This window comes from Prinia subflava, chromosome 17 (assembly GCF_021018805.1).
Source record: "Prinia subflava isolate CZ2003 ecotype Zambia chromosome 17, Cam_Psub_1.2, whole genome shotgun sequence".
NCBI lineage: Eukaryota > Metazoa > Chordata > Aves > Passeriformes > Cisticolidae > Prinia > Prinia subflava.
Window position 1 is genome coordinate 2,653,069 of NC_086263.1, and position 21,497 is coordinate 2,674,565.

Genomic DNA, 21,497 nt, shown 5'->3' on the forward strand with positions numbered 1-21,497 from the left:
CTTTGCCAGGTGAACAGCAGGGCCACACCCAGCCCATCTGAGTCCCCAGGCCACTGACACCTCAGACAAGGGCCTCTTGTCCCTCTGCCTCACGCACTGACGTGGCTGGGGGGACGTGGTCGCTGTCCTCTGTGGCACCCCAGTGCTGGCCATGCCCAGGGCCTGGCAGTAGTGCCAGGGGTCTCTACTGTAAGTCCACCCAGGTCTGGGATGTTCCTTTGCTGGGGGCGTGCAAGAGCTGGCAGTGCCCAGACCAAAGCCTTGGTGTCTGCTCTCAGCCAGCTCAGAGACCTGGAGGATGTGGCTGCCCGTCTGGAGAAGATGCTGGGTGAGATAAAGCAGCTGCAGGATGCAGAAGGTGCCCAACTGCCCGTGGTCTCAGAAGGTGCTGCCCAAAGACCTGGGGGCTGCCACCCCACATCCCACCTGCCAGGAACACACTGGGGCATCTCTCAGGGTGCTCTCCCTAGCTGCTCTCTGGGCCTCCCATGAACACACCTCCCTGCCTCGCCTGGGTTCTGCAGCCACCCAGGCTCACACGTCCTCCCCAGGGGCTGGGGTTCGGCAGGGAGGTGCTGGGCCAGCTGCAGGAGCAGTGCATGAGGCTGCAGGAAGCTGCAGAGCACCTGTGGGGTGACATGGGGGACACGCAGGTGAGGACAGCCTGCAGGCACAACTCAGGAGCCACTGGTGCCACGGCTGGTGCCTGAACCAGGGTGGGTACAGGATTGCCCTGACTTGGCACATCACCGCTCGGAAGCAGCTCAGCCTGCCTGGATTTTGTCACCATACCACGCTGGTGGAGCTGGGGACAAACAGTGGTGGGTGGCTCTGAGGAGACTGAGGGGAGGTCAGGGGATGTGAAACACAAAGGTATGAACAAGGTGCTGATGGAGCAGGGCTTGGGTGTTGTGAAGTGGCACTGGGGTGGCAGCAGGGCAGAGGTCTGTCCCCCTGTACTGTTTCTGCTTCTCACCGTTCAGCAATGAAGATCCCCCCAGCTCTGCTCCTGGCACACCACAGGGATGTGCTGCATCCCCAAGTACTCCCGCAGGTGCCTGTCCTGAGTGGCCCCTGGGCCACCAGCCCTGCCACATGGGCTGTGCTGCTGCTGAGCACTCCCCAGGGAGCTGCTGAGGGTGTCCTACCCCACACAAGGCTGTTTGTCCTTGTGCATTGCAGGTGACAAAGCCAGGCTCCTGGGGGGCTGGTGCCACGCTCGCAGGTGCCCAGGCTGGCCAGGGGGCTGTGAAGTTACATGAGGGGCTGGGGAGGGGCATGTGCACCAAGGCTGTGCTGCCTGGCCTCGGGGGACTGCTGGAGTTGGGGTCACATTGCCCTGGCACCCACTAATTGCAGTGGGGTAGGGAACACCACGGGACAGAGATGCTCCCTCCTCTGTTGCCTCCGTTGCGCAGTCCCTGAGCTCCTGGGGACACACAGGTCATCCAGAGTGTGACACTTTTGGGCTATGCCAGGTCTCCATCAGCTCTCTGACCAGTCAGATGAACAGGTCTGTGGTCTGGCACGTGGTTTTCCAATCCTGTGGCGCCTAGTGGCCCAGAGACAGTCACAGGCACGTTCCCCTCCTCACCTCTGTGTGGCTTCACCTTGTTTCTCAGGCAGTTGTCTCTCCCCAAGGCTGGGGACAAACCCCTTCTCTGTGTGCCCTTCTCTGTGCTGCCCCCTCCACCCCACAGACCATCCCCACTCCCAGCAGGACTCCACAGTGGCCAAGATGTGCCCACCACAGATGGGACAGAAGGAGCTCTGCCCCGGCTCACTCCAGGGCCCACCAGCTCGGCCGATTTCATCTTAGCGGGGCAGGACTGAGGGTGGCAGCTCCAGCACAACTCCACACAGGGAAGCTCACAAGGGCCAGCCCCAGTTCCAGCCCTTGCTCCCAGGTGATGCTCAGGCTGTCCAAGAGGCACCCCGGGTGAAACCATCCCTCCTATATTGTTTATTTTAGCAACACAAATAAGAGACTGAAATTAATTATTGACTGGGGAGAGCAGGGGCACAGCCTCACTGGGAGAGGGTCTGGCAGGGACAGCAACCTCCAAGGGAGCTGGGGAAGAAGGGACAGGAGCCAGGTCACAGCAAAACACCCAGGACCTGTGGATGTCACAGGGGATCCTGAGGACTCAGCACAGCCCTGCCTGCTGGGGTCTCACACCACAGCTGCTGTGGCAGAGCTGGGCTTCTGGGGCTGAGCCCTGCATGCACCTGGCCAAAAGCAGCTGGCAGTCACTGCATGGCTGGAACAGGCTGTTTGGAGCAGCTGGAGATGCAGCCAGCCCTCCTGGGATGCACTGAGCTACTGGGAGAGGGGATTCTGAAACACTCCAGGCTCAGTGCTTGCCTGTGTCCCCCTGCTGCTGCCAACGAAGCAAAGACACGGGGTTGAAAGCAGAAGAGCGTGTATTGCAAGCGGCTGCGGCGCATCCGGAGAGACTTCCAGCCGCCGGGAGAAAAGAACAGAGGGGTTAAAAACGATCCCAGTCTCTAGGGTTACACTGTGTCATGCAAAACAGCCCTGGGGCAAGCCCCATCCAGGGAGGTTGAGGGGAGGGTGTGCTGGCCCAGCCGGACCACCAGTGCTCAACCCCTGCTCCCCATCCGGGGCTGGGCGAGGGGCCAGACGCCTCCCCAGGGGCCTGTGTCCCCCAGCCCTGCTCACCAGCAAGGACGGTGTGTGTGGGGTGGAGGCTGTGGTGGTGTGAAACAGCCCTTGCTTTCTCCACTCCTTACGAAACACAAGCCTCATGGGGTGTCTGCCCGTCACCCAGCTGATCGGGGCCAAGGGAAGGGGGAAAAACTCAGGCACAACCTGCTCTGCCTGGTGGGGTGGCCCAGGGGACCCTGCGGAAGGAACCTCCTCTGTAAATGTCACTGGCATGCAAACTCCGGTGTCCCAAGAGAGGAGGGGGTGCTCCCTCCCCAAGAGTCTGGCAGCGTCAGGGTCCCAGGCAGAGGCCGGCACCGGTCCCACGCAGCCTCCCGCTGTCTCCGGGGAGCTCCATTCAGCTCGAGAACAAGTAAAAACTACTTCAAACCAAACCCATGCAAGGCAGCTATTTGCTCATGTGTCTCGGCGGCCGCCAGGCGCCCTGGCAGCGGAGTTCCTCTCCTCTTTGGGGAGGGGGGGAGAAAAAATATATATATATTTATAGGCAGGCGTCCCCGCCGCGTCCGCTCTCCGCCGCGGCCTCATCTCTCTGCCTCCATGGTCACGTTGGCCTTCTGTTCTGCGCTGGCCTGCTGGGAGACGGCGGCCGGCCAGCCCGCGGGCTGCGCCGGTGCCGCCGGAGTCCACATGCTCTGCTGCTGCCCGGGTGGCGAGGCCGTGGGCCAGGCGGGGCTGAAGGCCCCGTGCTGGGGCAGCGGCGGGGCCGGTGGCGGCGGGGAGGTCGCCATGGAGGCCACGGGGCTACTGCTGTTGAAGCTTTCAGAAGCCTTGAGGCGGGAGAACATGGTGAGGGCGTCGGGGAAGTTGGGCGGCGTGGCCGGCGTGTTGGCGGGAGTGCACATCTGTGGGAAGGAGACACGGGGTCAGGGGTGTCCCCACCTTCAGCCCCCCACCAGGACGTGGCACGAGACCCCTCTGCCCCCCTGCTGTGGCATACGGAACCCCCAGACCTGCGCTCTGCTGACCGTGCTGCCCACGAGCACGTCTGTTCAAGGGTCTGAAGGCTCATGCCGTGGTAAGAGCTCCTGGCAGAGGGCCCAGACAGGACCCCCTGTGCCCAGCCAAGTCAGGCACCCACTCTGCTCCACAACCCACTGGTGCACCCCGGGCCTGCAGCTTTCGGGCTCTGTGGGGACAAGGCTCAGGCTCAGCTCCCACCCCGCAGGAGACTGGGCACGCTCCAGCCCTGCTGGGCACTTGCTTTGCATGCTCCAAATCCCCAATTGTCCCGGAGAGTCAAACAAGGCCGCAGCAGCCAGTAAATCCTTAAGACACATCTGCCCAAGCAGATTACAGGCTGCTGGGGCATGAGAGTTAAGGGAGCGAGTCTGGGGACAGCTGCAAGAGAGCAGAGGCGGGCAGCACCCACGTGTGGGTGTTTACAAACCTCCAGACGCTCTGCACGCCACACCAGAGCCACGCTCCAGCAATGCTCCAGGAATCTGCTCGCTCCAGTGAGCGCACAAGGACCTGTGTGTGTGGCTGCTGCAGGATGGCAAGCACCATAGATCTGTGAGTGTGTTTACACAGGTCAGTGCCTCAGGCTCCTCCAGGCTCTCTCTGCCACGCTGGGCTGGTGTGGACTACTGGCTATGCCCAAATGTCCTCCCCTCAGACTATCTCTCTTGGAAGAGCAGCCCCAAACCATCTGCAGGGCTCTGCTGTCCCACTGCATAGGGCAGGCTATGCCACCAGCTGCTCTCCAGGAAAATCTTCCTTGGCAGGCAGCTCTGGCAGTGCCCAGCCAGACCTCCCTGCCTGCACTCCTGGAGTTGGGAAGCAGCGAGCTGGACATGAGCAGCAGCCTGAAGCACCCGCCAGCTGGTGCTCTGCCCTGGGAGAGATGGAAAAGCACTTACCATCTGATGGTGGTGGCTGTAGGGGATGTTTGTTTCTTGGAAAAAAGCACTGAGAGCAGTCTGAAAGGAAGGGAAAAAAAAAAGGGAAAGATGATGTTACTACCTGCATCCAAACTGAGCACCCACCAGCATCCAGACTAGGCACCCACCTCACCCCTGCACACTGCTAGACCCCAAAAATGATCCAAAACAGGCCCTGGGGGGCCTTGAGGGCACAGCTGCTCCCTGTCCCCAGGCAGGGACCTGCGCCTGCCATCTGCTCACAACAGGGCAGGTGGTAACCATGTGTATTTGGGACCACCATCCCCGCGAGAAGCAGCTACTGCTGGGGCAGAGCCCAGCAGGTGTTTCACAACTCCCAATGATGCTCTGCAACCACCATGTGCTGGGAAACAAAGGAAACCAAATCTAACCCCAGCAGGAACCAGTTAAAGGCATGTCCTCAACAGGACAGGATCACAGTTCCCATATTCCCACCAGGAGATCCCCAGGGCAGGGGTTGCAGCAGGTGCCCACCTCATATGCCAGAACATTTCCAATTCAGTTGCAGACAGAGCCCAAAGAGGACTGACATTGTTTTGTAGCTTCCAGTTGAAACCAGTAATAGTCTGTTAAATATGTCACATGCCACAGGCATGTGAGAGGACAAGAAGGGCTGCAGGTAGGGAAGGCCAGGGGAACAGGACGGTCAGGAGGGCAGACACCCAGCCCAGGTCTGGGAGGAGCAGAGGCAGCAGGAGGTTTGGGGGTGCACAGCACTGAGCTGATGCTGGAATGGTGGAAAGTTCTTTACTCAGAGGGTGGTGAGGACCTGGCACAGGTTTCCCAGAGAATGTGTGGCTGCCCCACCCCTAAAGTGTCCAAGGCCAGGCTGGATGGGGCTTGGAGCAACCTGGGATAGGTGTCCCTGCCCATGGCAAGGGGGTAGAAAGAGATGACCTTCAACGTCCCTTCCAACCCAAACCTTTCCATGATTCCATGATGGTGACTCCTGTTCTGTGACAGGCTTCAACTGAGTCAGGGCTAGAAAACAATGTTTTGATTCAGTTGTAGATGAGAGTTGATGGAAATGTAAGAGAACTGCTTTGGATTCAGTCCCATTTAGGCCTCTCCCCAGAGCCTTCAGGTCTCCACTTTGGGGTGTGAGGTGTGGGGCTGTGGCTGGGTGCTGCCACACCACCCGAGACTCTGCTCCCTTCCTGAAAGCCAGGGATTGGGGTTACCCAAACTGCAGGGGAAAAAAAGGCAGAAAAGCCTGGAAAAAGCACAGGGATGTTGTACCAAACAGTGCCCAACTGCAGCAGCCAGTCCTGCCACCACACACGCTGCTCATCCCAGTGTGCACATGCTCCTGTGTCATTCCCAGGGCCAGGATGAATGACAGCAAGTCAGCTCAGCTCATTGATCCAATGCCCCAAACACCCAGGCTGGCAGGCCCTGGAAAGGCAAAGGGGTTTATGGTTTCCTGGCTAAACAGCAGAAAACTATTGGTACAACCAGGTGGCAGCCAGAGCAATGTCTGCAAACAATGATCCAGACCTGGGTGGGGGAAGCAATTCCTGCTGCAGAGTCTGGCAGCTCCCAGACCTCAGGGAGAGTATGCAAGAGCTGGGCTGGCAAGGCCCTGCAATAGCTGCATTTAATAACACAGCACCTGAACTCTGCACCCAGCCACGCTGCGAGCTCAGAGCCCTCCGCTCCCACAGCAGGACCCACCGGATCCCAGAGATGGCCACACAGCAGGAACAGGGTCTGTGGCCCTGGAGAGAGCTCTGGACAGGACAGCACACAGGTCTGAATGAAGGAAATGTCCCACAGAGACACAGACACTTCTGAGGCAGTGACCCCCCCCACTACCCTTCATCCTGGGTGAGGTCGGACGTCAACACCCACAGGGCCTATCGCTGACAGATCCTGATAAGAGAGGGGTAACACCAAACGGGAAACACAGGCAGAGGTGTGGGCACTGCCAGATACCATAAGCTGATTCAATCTGCTCTGTGCTCCTGTTTTCCAAGCGGCCTCATATCTGGGACTGTGCCACTGGCACACAGGGATAGAGAAGGTCCCTGCTGTCCCCCTGAGCTGCCCACCAATCCCTGCCAGCACTGGGATGAAAGCTGTGACTGGGCAGAGGAAGCACTCTGCCAGTGCAGGCCCCTCTGCCTAAAACAGTCTCTCTTCCCCTTCATCTGCCCATTTCCAAGCACAGCAGAAACAGCCCCTGTGCCCAGCACAAAGCCCAGGAGCCAAGGGACCTGCAGAGCCCCAGCCCGGTGAGTGAGGGCCCCACGCTCCCACAGGGGGCCAGGGACACACACACCTAACCAAAGCCACTGATGCCTCCTGGTCTCCAGACAGCGTCACAAGTGCCACGGTGACTGGTGCAACAGCAAAGTCAATTAAGGCTCCTCTGATGGAGAGGGGGCCCGAACCAAGCTCAGCCCTGACCCTGAACCAAAGGCCCCACTGCCTGTGTCACCCTGGTGTGTGTGGGAGCAGGGCAGCCCCACACCCAAGGCCTGGCCACACTCAGCAGGTGACCAGGCCACTGTGCCCCCTCCCAGGATGCAAAACCAGGAGCTTCACAGGAGAGGGATGGCACAGGGACTCTGCCAGGGTGCCAAGAGGCACATGTGGTGACCCAGACAGAGAGAGGGTGGCTGGAGGTGTGTGCTCTGCCAGCACAGGGCACTCAGCAGCAGGGGCAGCCCTGGGGGCACCCTGTCCTTGAACCACCAAGAAAGGGGCTTCATGAAACTTAAATACATTAGGGGAAGTGAAATCCAGCCATGGACACAGCGAGCAAAGCCAGACACCTGCTCCTCCTCTTGTTCCCCTCACACAACCTCTTTACACTGAATGGAGGCTCTTAGCACCAGGAAAAGGAAGGAACGGGTGGGTTTTTTTAGAAGCAGTTTCTTCTTATCCTTCCCAAATGGTCCCAAGGGCAATGAGCACATAAAACCAAATAATATCTTTCTACCAGAGAAAGAGCCTGATCCACAGCCCAGCCCCATGTGAGACTCTGCAAACTCTGAAATGTCTGCCTGGTAACCTGCTGGGTTCCAGCCATGGAGGAGCTGCTCTCCCTGGCTTCTCCCAAAAAGCCAGGCCCTGGAGACTAAATGCCAGCTTTCACCCAGGGACACTCCAAGTTGCTTTCTTGGGTCTGTAAACCTCCCCCTGGGATCAGCCATGGCACTGCTCCAGCTGCTGGAGGGCTGGGCTGGCAGGGCCATTTTGGCTGGCACCCACAGCAGCCATCCCTGGAAGCATGGAAGGGCTCACAGAGCCGCAAGAGCTCCAAAGTAAACTGGGCACAGCAGAAGAAAGCCTGCCCAGGGTCCCTAGGAAACAGGAGTGGAGTCATAGCAAGTGGGAGAGGCGATCCACACCCTACCCATGAACTGCCCTGCTCCCCAGGGATAGATGGGATGAAAAAGAAAAGGCTCCTTAGTCAACCCCCTCAGTATGGGACAGACTCTGATCAGCTCACACCACAGCCAAAAGTGACTGTATCCCAAATGTTTTCCTGACCTCCCACCCTGCTCACTGTCCTGGATCACGATCCTTCTGGCCCAGAAAAATTCTGGGTCTAGCAGGGCTGGAAAGTCACACACAGAGCAAACCCACCCTGCAGCCCTCACTTCATCTTCCTACACACAATGGCCCCTCAGCAGCCAGCCTCAAAGCAACTCAGGCCCAGGGAAGTGGTCCCAAAACAGCAGCACCCCAAAGCTGTCTGTGTTTCACAGCAGGTCCCCTCTCCCTCCTGCTGGTGATGAACACCCCAGGGGCTGTCACAGGCAGCAAGTGAGACTCGTGCCCACAAAGGAAAGCTCCTGGGCAGGGCAGATGGATGCCAGGAGTGCCCTGGCCAGGACAGAGGCACAGAGCTGGGACAACTCAACTCCTACTGTGTGTCACTGGGCCACTGAGCTAGCCTGGCTCCCCTGTGCAGAACACCTCCCCCGTGGTGGCCTGACAGGCAGGAGCAGAATCCTCAGGTACAAGCAGGCTGATCGAATCCACGCCGTGCCCCGGGAGCAGCGCTCTGACTCCAAGGAGATGGTTAATTTATGCTGCCTTCCCTCGTACTGAACTTGCCTGAACTCCCCCGATTTATCCTCGCTGCAGATGCAGACCAGCCAGCAAACGGGTGCTGCACTGGAATAACAAAAGCCCCGGGAGTACCCCAGAACAGGGGTGAGAGCAGGCAGGAGCGGCGGGGAGGTGCTCGCTGCCCGGCGCGGCTCCCAGGAGCAGCCGTGCCCAGCGGCCATTTTGCAGAGGGAATTATCTGACCGTTGCACCGAAAGTGAGCGCGAACATGGTAACGGCGGCGTTTGTTTACAGCCCGGCTTCCTCCCAGTCATGTGAGTGCCCGGCCCGCAGCACACGGCTCTTTGTACTTGTGCAACTCGCCAAACGGTGGCAAAGTTCTGCAAAAAAGCCTTTTGAAAGACACGTTAAAACTCCTGTCATCCCTCCCCGGGGCTCTTTTGCGACACGCACGGAGGTGGTGGAAGAGGATCCCGCCTGTCCCAGAGGCCACTGTCGGGCTGTGTTGGTAAACAAACGCCGCAGCACGTTACACACGCGGTACACCCACACCGGGCTGCTCCCGCTCCCCGGGCACGGCAGCGGGCACCGCCGGCCCCTCTTCCGCACATCCCTGCCAGCCCACCCCGCGCTCCCGGCCACGCACGGCTCGGTTTGGGATGCCTCCTGGCCTGTGACAGAGAATCTGGGAATGCCGTGCCCGCACGGCGATGGATAGGGTCCTGCCGGCTCCATCCGGCCGCCGTTCCCTCACGGAACAACCCCGGGACAGCCCGGGCAGCAGCGGGAGGAGAGGTGCTCCCGCCGGGCGGGAGGAGAGGTGCTCCAGCCGCGGAGGAGGTACACACGGAGCCTCCTGCTCCCCGGCCTGGCTCAGACCCGCTCCCGCAGCACGGCACACACACTTCAATTACCGAGGTGCCATTAGCGTCAAATCCATCAGCTCCAGCCTAGGGAGCTGCAGAAGGGAAGGAAAAAAATCTCATTTAGAAAGCAATTTACTGGCGACAGCCACCGCACTCCTCTTTGCTCGCTGCCCTTCGGCTCCGGGAATCTCCGGAGGAGCTCAGCACCCCGAAAGGCACCGGGGGGCTCCCCCGGCGCCCCCGCCCCACACGCGGCGTTAACCCCTGTCAATGTCACGGAGTATCCCGCCCGCGAGCGAGAGGAAAAGGCGTCTAGAGCCAGAAAAGCTCTGACCTACAAAGTCTCCTTTCCCACGGCTGCCGGAGAACTCAAACTCCCCGGGGCAGGGCGGTGGGAAAGGCTGCGCTGGGGTTTTCCAGCCCACGGCCACGAGGGAGGGCCGGGGCGGGGGGGAACAGCAGGAGGGTTCGGCAGATTCGGCGCCCCGGGCCCGGCCGCGGTCCGGCGGGGGCCCCGGCAGGCTGCGAGCCCCTCTCCGCGCACCCCCCGCGCAACGTGGCCTCCCGATCGCCGCCCCGCGTGGCGCCCACGCTCCCTCGGGCACCCCGGGGGCCCGGCCCGCGCCCCGCCGCCGCCGCGCATGTGGGCGGGCAGACGGGCAGCGGCGTGTCCGCGGGGCCGGGCACCGATCCACGCTGCCCGAAGCCCCCCCGGATGCCCCCACGCGGGGACCAGCCCGGGGCCGTTACCGGGGCGGCGGCCTCACCTCGAACTGCCAGTGGGCCGCCTGCAGCAGCTGCTTGGCCTGGTCGGCGGCGCATCCGGCCGCCAGCACGAACTGGTTGATCATCACCTGGTGCTTGAGCTCGTCCATGGCCTCGGCCCCGGCCCCCGCCGCCCTCAGGGCGCCGCCAGCACGGCGGGGCCGGCGGCTCACGCCAATGTTTACCGGGCACTGACTCACGGCGCCCGCCCAGCCCCGCCCACGGCAGCCCGGGGCGGGGCGGCGCGGCCCGGCCTGCGCTGCGCCGCTGGGACTTGTAGTTCCCGCTCACCACGCCGTCCCGCCGTCATGCCCCGCCCGGACCACAATTCCCAGCAGGCCCCGCTTTGTTTGCGGAGAGCTGGGCGCGCGTTGAGTGACGCACAGGGCTGGCCAACCGCCGCCCGCGGCTTGGTAGTACCTGACCGTATATGGTCAACAACGGCGCGGCCCCCAATGGGAGGGCGGCGGGGGCGGGCCGCGCGCGGGGCGGGGCCGCGCGGTCACGTGGGAGCGGGCGGTGTTTACAGTCGGCCGCGTGCGGTTTCCTGTTGACGTGAGGGAGCGGCGGGGCCGAGCCGAGCCGAGCCGAGCCGAGCCGAGCCGAGCCGAGCCGAGCCGAGCGCCGCCGCCCTTCAGCACCGTAAAACCCCCGCAGGCCCTGCCGTTCCCCTCCTGCAGCCTGCGGAGGTTTGGTGGAGAGCCCTTGGCCCGTAGCTCCGCGGCCCGAGGGGCGGTGGAGCAGAAGCCCCTTGGTTCCCGCGCCCTCCATCCGCGCTAATGAACCGTGGGCGGGCTGCCCACCCCGCCCTGGTCCCGTTTTTCCCGCAGCCACAGCGGGTCCGTGCATCGCTGAGGCGGCTGACAGGAGCTGAAGCGAGAGGTGGCAGTCAGGGAAGGTTCTGGAAGGTGCCGGGGGCTCCCGGCGCTGTGGAAGGCTCCTTTGAGAGCCCTGGAGAGCAGACAATGGTGCTGCCAAGGATCAGCAGGCACCGACACGCGGTTGAGTGGCCGGGGCCAATAACACCAGGGAAAAGGTGAAGGGATCTGCGGGCTCCAGCCGCCTCCACCTCTCCTGAGCGGTGTTTCTGGGCTGTTCCCTGCCGTTTGGAGGGGTTTAGCCTGGCTGCAGTGGATTGTTCACTAGCACCTCTGACCCTGGCTGGCATTTTGCAGGTGTTTCTGAGCCGTGAGGATTAAATGGCTGAAGCTCAGGCAGGTAAAGTGCTTGATCTGTGGGGTTTGCAGTCTCCACTGCCAGGACAGGAATTGCTCTGGTATTGTCCAAAGCCAGTCACCATTTTCCACATGTTCTTTAGTAACCATTCTGAAATTACACAATCATTCATCCTCTCCAAGCCTTGGAGAATTTCAGGGCCAAGGGGTTTTCCTTCTCATTCTATACATCTCACTGCCTAAATCCAAGTGAGAGCGCAGCTATACGTGGCAGTGGGACATACCAGGATGTGACCACTCATTTCTTACATGGTGAAGACAACCCCCAGAGAGAAGTGGTACAGGGAGATTTGTAACCACCAAGGTGTAAATAGAGCTGGAAAAACAAATCTCCCAAATGATTATTTTCATCAGAAAGAGGCAGGCATGTGTAGAAACCTTGTAGTTTGGTGTTTGGAGGGGGAAGGGTTGTAAGCCCTCTAGAGAAGGGCAGTGTTTAGGGAGGCAAAGTTCATGGGCTCGCCACTCCTTCTGGTGAGCTGTAACTCCGTGTGTTGTCTCCAGGGCTCCTGAACCTTGTTGTTCTACACGTACCAGACAAACAAGGTGAGTGGCAGTGGGAACAACCGAGACAAAGCAACTTGCCTCACTGGGTAATAAACCTCCAAGCAGCTGGACTTTGGATGAGCTTTTCTGGTGACTGGGAGCTTTGCAGGGAAACATATTTCCTTGTTTACACAGGTGTGCTCATAGCTGCCTCCCCAGCAGACATCCAAGGAGACTTCTGAAGGGCAGCTGGGGGTAGCTGGAGAAATGTGGCAGTGGGAGGGTGGGTGTCCCTCTAGTCCATCTGCCTCTTCTGGGCTGCAGCTCTGTGGATTCTTCTTCCTGGGGTTCAAAAGATCCCTCCTCTTCACTGCTGCTCTTCTCCACGTTGTGCTGGAGAATGGCTGCAGGATCATCTTTTCCTGGCTGGGTTTTGCAGAGCTGGAAGGCAGTGCAGCAGCTGAGGAAGGCAGTGCAGGAGCTCCTCACCAGCCCTGGGACTCTGCAGGCTCCTGGTGGCAGGAGACCTGGCCCAGCTTCACCCTGGTCCTCCCCAATCTGACCACTCTCACCCCACAGCATGATGGCACTCAGGGTCTCAGGTTCCCCTGAGCCTTGTGGAAATGTTTTCACCCCTGTCTCACAGAGGACTTCTTGTCTTCATGGCTTTCCTCCCTCATGGTGCAAGCAGACCCTCGGGCTGGCAGCACCAAAATGGGGACAAATACATCTCAGGGAAGCCAGAGGTGAAGGTGCAAAGCCCACTCAGGTGGCACCACCAAGGTTTGTAGGGCTGTTGCTGCTTCTTGCAGCTGCCACAGTGCCCCGGGCTGGAAGGAGTGCTGCTCCTCCGGCCCACGGGACCCACCTGAGGAGCTGCGGGACCCTGGCGGGGGCTGGCAGGGCAGCCCTGCTCCCTGCCCCGAACCATCCGCTCTCCTTCCCCATTCTGCCGGCCGTGGCCCCGATGGGATGGCGGAGGCCGTGGTGCAATATCCTGCCTTTGTGTGTGCCAGCGCCTGCGTCCCGCGGGCCGGGCGGGGGCAAAGGAGCTGCTGCCCCTCAGCTCCGCCCGCCCCGGGATTCGGGCGGAAGGGCTGAGCCCGGCCCTGGCACGCTGCTGCTTTGTCGCTGTGTGCCACACACGTCTCACGGAGCAGTGCCCTCCGGGACAGATTCTTCAGCAAAAGCCCCTGCCCTCCCAGATGGCAGCAACCCCCACGGGGCCCGACAGCTTCCTCTGAGCGCTCCGCAGAGCCGGGAGGGACCTTCCCCCTGAGGAGGTTTTGCACGAACAAAAGATCTCCTGCCGCAGCTTCCCGGGCAGAGCCCACAGCCCGCGGCAGTGGGACCCGGCTCTCCCCTGCTTAACCCACGTGGCACCGAGCTCCCAGTGCTGCTCACGGAGTGTGGGTTTGGAGAGAGAGGATCTTTAAGGTCCCTTTCAGCCCAAACCGTTCTAGGATTCCATGCTTCTGTCCCAAAAAAAGCTCACGGAACAGCTCTGTGGCAGTGACCTCTGGGAGCCTCTTTGAGCTGGAGAAGGGCAGGATGCTCTCCCTGCTCAGGTTGTTTGAGGAAAGGGAGAGGCACTCTCATCTTCTGTCCGTATGCAAATTCCCCTCCTCGCCTGCCTCATGGCGCAAACGCTGCTCTGCTTTGCCCTCAGGCTGTGGCCAGTTCTCAGGGCACAGGGAGATGGACCCACTGATCCTTGCTATGCCCAGTCTACTCCAGTGCTGAGCCCCAAATCAACTGCTGGCCTGCAGAGTGAGGCCTTGGGGGTTGTGGATTCACCCTGCTCAGTTCGGGGCTGTTGGTGGCACACGAGCTGTTCACATCACCCCGCTGCTGCCAGGGCACTGCCCAGAGCTTGTTCCTATGGCTGTGCAGGCAGAGAGCCCTGGTCATGCTCTGGGCCAGCACATGTGTCACTGTGATGGTCAGGACACTCCATCCCTGTCACTGTGATGGTCAGCAGAGTCCATCCCTGTCACTGTGATGGTCAGGACACTCCATTCCTGTCACTGTGATGGTCAGCAGAGTCCATCCCACTCTGTCTGTGCAACTTCAGCCATGAGAAACGCTTGCACGGAGAGGCTGCTTGAGGAAGAGGCACCATCACTCCAGGTGCCAGGAGTATCCTGGAGGACACAGCAGAGGGTTCCCAGGCATGGTCACTGCCAAGGCACTGCCAGACAGAGCCTGGGGCTCCCTTGTGCCAGGTGCAGAGTACCCAGCTCTCATGGTTGGCCAGCAGGACTTGTTGCTCTTTCTATATTTTTTCCCTGTCCTCTTCCCAGCCCTGCTGCACAATGGGATGCAGAAGAGCAAGGTCTGCTCCTGCTCTGTCCTCACCCCCAGCATGTGTTCCCCTGCATCCCGTGCCTCTTACAGCCCCTCTGGCTGTGTTCATGTGGCCACAACAGCTGCAAGGATAATAACTGTTCGGAAGCACGTTTCACCTTGGGACTGTTTGCTTACTCCTGCTGGGTGTGTTTTGGTTTGTGTTTACAGCTAGCAAATTCCACCCACTGCCTGCTCGCTTGCTATCACAAAACCCTCCCATGCTGGCAGGCTCTGCTCCCTGCTCCATCCCATTTCCCTGAATCCCAGCCCTCTTCCCTGCTCCCAAGGCCAATTTAAGGGATTTCACATGTGCCACCGCAGCTCCTTCATGTCTCCCAGTGATTCCCAGCTCCACTGCTGGGAATTTGGGTCCCCAGTTCCTTTGCAGCATATGTACAGGCAGGTAATTCCCATCACAGGGATCGGCTTTTCTTTGTTCCTCAGTGCCAGAGGAGACAGGGCTCAGTCTTGGGACATTGGTGGCTCCTTTGTGCCTCTTCCCCCACGCCATCCTCCCAGCTGTTGTGTCCCACATGTGAGGCAGCCGGCGGCCATTCCCTGTTCTCACATCCAAACCTCAGGCATCTCCATTTGCTTTCATGCATGGATTACCTGGGAGGGGAGGAACCCAGAAAGGAGAGGCTTCCCCATGGGAGGCTGCTCACCTCCTTTCCTGCTGGCTTTGAGCCAATAGCAGGCCCCACCTCTGGATAATTCTCCCTGGGCATCCCTGTGTACCATGTGTCCCTGGACAGCCCTGGGCATCCCTGTGCAGGCTCTGTCTCTCTGGGCATCTCCCCTGTGCTTTCCTGTGCCAAGTGTGTCCCTGGGAATCCCTGCCACACATCCCTGTGCAGAGCATGACCTTGGGCATTCTCCCTGTGCATCCCTGTGCAAGGTGTGTCCCTGGACATCCATCATCCCTGTGCCTCCCTGTACAGGATGTGTGTCCTCGAGTATCCTCGCTGTGCATCCCTGGGTGAGCTCCCAAGGGCTTCGACTGCTGAGGTGTGTCCCCTGGTGATCTCCATGTCCCTGCCCTCCCATGCAGTGCCCCATGCCCATCCCTGGGCCCACTCCTGTTCCCACCCTTGTTGCCATCCCCATCCCCGTCCCCATCCCCATTCCCGTTCCCATTCCCATTCTCCCATTCCCGTTTCCATCCCCGTTCTCATTCCCATTCTCCCATCCCCATCCCCGTTCCCATCCCGGTTCCCCGCAGCGCCTTCTGCCGGCGGAGCTCACGCCGCACCCCGGGGGAGGCCGTGGGACGCCCCCGCCGCCCCGCTATTGGTAGGTGCCATCGCCTCCTCACCCCGCCGTTGGTAGCCGCCGCCGCGGTGTCTGTCGGGAGTTGTAGTCCTGGGGCGGGCGGACTCGCTGTCCCGGCGTGCCCCGCGCCGCCGCCGTGGGTGCGGGTCCCGGTGCCGCCGCCGCCGCCGCTCTGCGCCCCCCGGGCCGCCCGCCCTGTCCGCGGCCGCCATGGGCTCCCTGCTCAGCCGGCGCATCGCGGGCGTGGAGGACATCGACATCCAGGCCAACTCGGCCTACCGCTACCCGCCCAAGTCCGGTGAGGGCCGCGGGGACCGGGGAGGGGGACAGGCCGTGCCGGGCCCGGTGCCCCCCGGGGGAGCGGGGAGGCGGGGGAAGGGGCTGCGGGAGTGCCTGTCACCGGCCTGGGCTGGCTCCGGCTCTGCCCGCGGCCCGGCCCGCCCGCGCTGGCGGAGGGGCCGTGGGCACAGCGGTGGCACGGGGCCGGTCCGCCGGGGGCTCAGGCTGAGGGTGTCTCCGTGCCCTGCACAGGCTGAGGGTGTCTCCGTGCCCTGCACAGGCTGAGGGTGTCTCCGTGCCCTGCACAGGCTGACGGTGTCTCCGTGCCCTGCTCAGGCGTGAGGGTGTCTCCGTGCCCTGCTCAGGCGTGAGGGTGTCTCCGTGCCCTGCTCAGGCGTGAGGGTGTCTCCGTGCCCTGCTCAGGCGTGAGGGTGTCTCCGTGCCCTGCTCAGGCGTGAGGGTGTCTCCGTGCCCTGCTCAGGCGTGAGGGTGTCTCCGTGCCCTGCACAGGCTGAGGGTGTCTCCGTGCCCTGCACAGGCTGAGGGTGTCTCCGTGCCCTGCACAGGCTGAGGGTGTCTCCGTGCCCTGCTCAGGCGTGAGGGTGTCTCCGTGCCCTGCACAGGCTGAGGGTGTCTCCGTGCCCTGCACAGGGCTCGGCCGTGCCCGCCCGGCGCTGTCACCGCCCCTGCTCCCGGGGGTCACTGAGGGAGCACCAGGAGCGCTCCCCACCATGGAAATGTGGCCTCAGCAAGCTGTTGGTCGCTGGCGAGTGCGGCTGGTAAAGGGGAGGCGGAGTTCGGTGGGGACACGGAACAGAATTGGGTCTGGCTGAATATAGAATGGCAAAATTCCCGCACGACCACCCTCTTTAACTCCTTAAAATAGCAGAGGCTCTCACCTAGGAGCTGTTGGGCTGACACAGCTATTGGGTGTCTGTTTCCCACAGGGAATTGTTCTGGAGGCTTGGAGAGTTGTCGGTGCCACTTGTGTGCAGTTGGGATGAGCCCATAACTCACCTTGTCTTGGGCTGGCTTTTGAGATTGCCCGGGTTTAATTTGTTCAAAGAGTTTTACTTATCCTTCTCAGAAAACAAGTGGTCAGGGAAAATCAGGTACTCTTTTCCCCTACAATATCCATTTGCTTACATTTTTTTCTAGGTTTCGGTTCTGTCAGGGCTTTTCCAGGCGGGCTGAAGAATTTGCAGAGCAGCAGTTTGGGTCTCCTCACTCTCAGATACAAAGACTTTTCATTCAGCGATTCAAGTCCCATGTGTGTTCATGACTTGCTGGCTGTGACATCCTTGGGGCTGTGTGACCAGGCTAGGACCCCTGTTTAGTTTGAGGGCGTGCAGGATCATCTCAAATAGAGTCCTGTCATTGTTACACCTTGTCTTGTTGCAGGTTGGCCTTCAGCAGGAAGGGTGCTGTGGAGGCAGTGGAAGGGGAAAACCCACCTAGAAAAATCCAACAACTGTATTGTCTCGCTTAGAAAATATAACCTGCTTTTTTTAGGGGATTGGGAGCTGGTTTATTGGGCAGCTGGGAAAGGCAAGTGTAACAGCTTGGCTGCAGCAGGATCTGCGTGTTACAGCATTTTAGATAAGGAGTAGATTAATTATAGCCACCATATACAATGGACATTAAACTTCTTTCACATCATCATCCTGTTATTCCTGTGCTGTTGAACTGGAAGTTAATGGTGTGTTGGGTTTTGGGCTTGTCAAGGTAACCCCATCACACCCCTGAGGTTGGGTTTGTGTGTTACCATGCTCCCTGGAAGGGGATCTGTGCACCATAGTGAGTGCACAAGGAGTGTTCCATGTGTGATACCTCCCTTGTAGAACTGAACAGCCAATGTTTTCAAGCAGCTGGTTAAATAAAAATTTTTGTATTTTCTACAAAGGCTCTGGATGCAATTAGAAGCTTGTTAATGAATTCTTTGTGGCATTTTCTTGTGCTCTTTCTGAAAGCTAGTGTTAAGCCAGGGCTTTCTCTTCACATTGTTCGGGTTTGTCTAACAAGGGTCCTCTTGACTCTGGGGAGAGAGAAGAGCTCTAGGCAGAAGAAGAGGTGGTGAACACCTCTGAGGTGGAGGTTCAAAGCCCAGAACACCGAGGGCTGTTAGGATGGCAGCTCCCCTCCCTCCTTCAGGTGGAGAGTGTTCAGAGGGACAGTGTCCTTTGAGGTCCTGCCATCTTCAGTGTGATTGTCTTGGAGATGGAAAGGTTGGTACCAAACCTGACAGTGAGGATGACTGGAGGTGAGTGAGTATGGTTTTGATTTTGTGAAGCAAGCTGCAAGTAGTACAGAATGTTCTTGGGCCAAATGATGGCTAATTATTTCTAACTGGACACTGCTGCTGTGAGCCCTGCCTGGAAGAAGCTGGTTTTCCATGGGCTGTGTTGGGTGTGTGAGTGTGCTGGAGAGTGAGCCTGACTCTGAGATTAACCCTGAAAGACAGAAATCAGTGCTGAGGGAGCACTGCCTGAGGTCACCCATCCTGTGTGCAGCACCGAGGGCTGTCCTTCTCCTCTTCCATTCCATCCCTCCTTGTCTTTGGTTTCAGCAGATCCTGACTTACTACAGATGTCTGCTCAGGTGCTGTCCATGGCTGGCATCAGTTTGAGGGGTGAGGGTGCAAATACCCCCTCAAGGACACACTGTGCAAGGAAATAAACCCAAATCCAGGTATTCTGGCTGTGATTTCAGCTGCGTGTCACCCTGCCTGTGGAGAGGGACACGGTGACTGTGCCTTGTTGAGTCAGAGCTGGTTGCAAAGGCAGAGGTGAATATTCACTTCTCCTTTATTGGCTTTTGATGTGGTTGTTGCTGGGTCAGTCACATGCGGTGGGCAGGATGGAGCAGATTACTGTGGAATCCACCTTGGTCTGCGTGAGCCAGTCCTCAGTGAAGCAGCTTGTTCAACAGCTTTGGTGGAAATTGCGTGCAGTTTTGTAGTCAAAAATCCTCTCAAAATGCCCTGCTTATTCCTCCAAGGCTCTGGGTGGTTATCATCTACATTTTTCCTCCTGCATCTGGATGACTGAGGCTGCTGTAAGGTGATACCCAGTTCACTTCTCTGACCCCTCTTTGCTGGTACCTTTTCCCCAAAATTTCTTCCTTTCTGGTGCTGGCATTGTGTCTGCCTGACCAGTTGGGAGGAAGGCCCAGTTTGTACAGAAGAGTAAGTGTCTCTGCAAAACAGGCTAAAAATGGGTATTTTTTAATGGGAACAGTTGTGTTCTCTGTGGTGCATCAGCGCTTGGAGCAGTGAAAGGGTCTCCCATGGAACCAGTGAGCAATGCCCCAGTGCTTCCCACAGCTCTGCTCCCGTTCCCTGAGCTCCTCTGCAGCACGGAGCCCTTGGGAGGGCTCTTCTCCTCTGGAGTGGGCTCGTGGAAGAGAATTCCCTGGAGATTTCTGGGAGAAAAAAAAAGGAAGTGGATTGCTCCTCTCTGAAGCTGAACTGCTTTGTTGTTTGGGAATGAGGCTTTAATGAAAGGAAGAGTGATTTTAAATGGGAGAAGAGTATCCAGAGTCACACCCAGTCCATCTCTGTGTTACTGTGTACCATGGCAGTGTCACTGTCCCCGTATTTCACACACTGCTGCTGGTTCAGGCTGTGCCTGGGACTGTGCTGTCAGTCTACTGTGGTGGTGACTGCCTGGCTGAGTAATTAAAGAGAACTCAATTTCTGCCACTTCACTGTTAATTGTATTAATGGTGAGAAGCCTAAATGGACACCTAATTGCTTTCTGTTAACGAAGGTTGTGTGACACAGCCCACGTTTTGATGGGATTACAGTTGTGCTCTTGCTTCTTCTAGGCTGTGTCCCTTCCCAGCGTGTCTCTTGTGCATCACATCCATGTGTTGCATGGATGTGGGATTAGGATGCTGGTTTAGGGAGAGGTAATTATGGCTGGAGCAGTCTGGTGCTTAATGCTGTTGCAATTACGATAATAAACCCCCATCACTCTGTTGTACTAAATATAAAGTATTTTGGTGTCATTTGATGCCTTGGAGGAGCCTTGGGTTCCTGTTTAGTTTTGTATGGGACAAACAAATGAGTCAGGCTTGGCTGTTCTGTGTGTCCCAGTGGTCCCAGTTTTTCCAGCCACTGTAAAGTTTTCCACCACAACAATTTCTCTTACAACCACTGCTTGGGCTTCATCTCCCTCAGCAGTGTCGCTTGGTCATGTTCTCTTTTATCTCATGCTCCTCTGTGCTTTGTGCTGATTGCTCTGGGGAAGTAAAGCCACAGCTTTTCTTTGCTCTGGCATATTCCATCCTTTTTTATTTATGTGTGATTCTTTCCTGGTCAGCATGTGACTGCATTTTCCTGGAGGGTTTCTGTTTGTAGCTGTTCTGTGGAAGATTAATCCAAGGATTTTTTGCTTTTCCTTTTTCCTGCCAAAGCGGATGGTGCTTAGCATCCCCCTTGTGCCCATAGCTACAGAGCTCTGTGTAAAGCTGGCCTTGGAACACCTGCTTAAGGTGGTTTTATAGGCTGGAGGGACATATGGGAGCAGGGTTCAAAAGGCACAATAGCCTGGCTAAAATCCTCAAGCTGTCTTTGTAATGGATTTGGAAATGGAACCTGGGATTCTAATGCATAGAAAATATACGCATGCCTGTTAGAGACACTAGAAATCCTAAATGTCACAGTGACTGCAAAAGAGGATGCCTCATCTTTTCCATCTGGAAGTTTCCTTTTCATTTTAGTCCCTTGTGTGATATTTAAGAAATGCTTTCTTAAAGTGTTCTGCCTCCAACTTGGGCCAACTCTGAGGTAGTTGTGATAATGGTTGAGAGGATTAATGCATAACTTTGGTCTTACCTTGAGAGCTCTGAACTTCTGGTGTCATTGTAGCAAGCGGTTTCTGAAAGCTTGCAACTGAGTATCTTTTTTTAGCTGCTGAAAACTGTGTTATAAATTTGTGGAGACAGTTTGCTGCCATTCTGGTTTGTTTGTCTGTTGAGACCTCGTGTGTGTGGCGGCTTTTGTGTGTGCAGCAGCAGTGGCAGAGCCTCGGGGGTTGTTCTGCTCACCAGCGTGTTCCCCTCTGAGCACCTCAGAGTGATTTTCCCTGTGTTCATTGTGCCTGGCACTGTGTTTCTTGTTTGCTTGTGAAGGGAGTGCCTAGGGAAAAAAAAAAACCTCTCCTTTATACTGCAGGAGGTGACTTAGGAGGAAGATGAAGAGAGTAAAGTCTGAATGTGGAACTGAAGCTGTGATTCCAGATACTGTGTGTATTTGTGAGAAATCCCAACAATTTGGTAGAGATGCCAGAAGTAGTTCTTAGTGGAGTGGTGGCAGTGTGGCAGGTGCCTTGAACGTGCTGGTTTTGTCTGGGTCTTGTTCCAGTTGAGCAAGAGGGACCTTTTCATCTCTGGAGATGCTCTCAAACCATGTCCTGGGCAGATCCTGCAGAGTGGGCAGCAGGAGAGGGGGAGATTCTGCCCCTATCAGGGGAGTCCCCCATCTGCAGAGCTGCCCCCAGCCCCAGGGACCAGCACAGGAAGGACCTGGAGCTGCTGGAGAGAGTCCAGAGGAGGCACCAGGATGATCAGAGGGATGGAGCAGCTCTGCTGGGAAGAAAGGCTGGAGAATTTGGATAGTTCAGCCTGG

At 58.3% G+C, this 21,497-nt stretch overlaps 2 protein-coding genes across 8 annotated transcripts in view; one reads left to right on the forward strand and one right to left on the reverse strand.

Annotated features, from left to right (window-relative positions):
• Positions 1-2,406: 2,406 nt before the first annotated feature.
• Positions 2,407-15,801, reverse strand: LOC134559704 (UBA-like domain-containing protein 1). Its single transcript, XM_063414770.1, has 4 exons — positions 15,570-15,801; positions 10,250-10,533; positions 4,552-4,611; positions 2,407-3,534 (listed from the first exon to the last, which is right to left on the reverse strand). The coding sequence occupies exons 1-4, from the start codon at positions 15,799-15,801 to the stop codon at positions 3,214-3,216; spliced, it is 897 nt and encodes a 298-aa protein (XP_063270840.1). The 3' UTR covers positions 2,407-3,213.
• MGRN1 (mahogunin ring finger 1) overlaps positions 15,661-21,497 on the forward strand; it is a 49,851-nt gene continuing 44,014 nt past the window's right edge. Inside the window, exon 1 of one of the 7 annotated variants that reach the window (XM_063414566.1) lies at positions 15,661-15,887. In XM_063414566.1, coding sequence (XP_063270636.1) covers positions 15,800-15,887 — 88 coding nt within the window. In that variant the 5' untranslated portion in view covers positions 15,661-15,799. The remainder of the gene's footprint in view (positions 15,888-21,497) is intronic. The other 6 variants (XM_063414568.1, XM_063414569.1, XM_063414562.1 and 3 more) reach the window with 6 other exon arrangements.

Coding starts and splice junctions, on each gene's coding strand:
- LOC134559704 (XM_063414770.1), bottom strand. CDS start 15,801: ATGGCGGCCGCGGACAGGGCGGGCGGCCCGGGGGGCGCAGAGCGGCGG. Junction 10,534..15,569: donor GTCCCACGGCCTCCCCCGGG/GTGCGGCGTGAG, acceptor CGGCGTGGTGAG/CGGGAACTACAAGTCCCAGC. Junction 3,535..4,551: donor ACAGCCACCACCATCAGATG/GTAAGTGCTTTT, acceptor TCCTTCCCACAG/ATGTGCACTCCCGCCAACAC.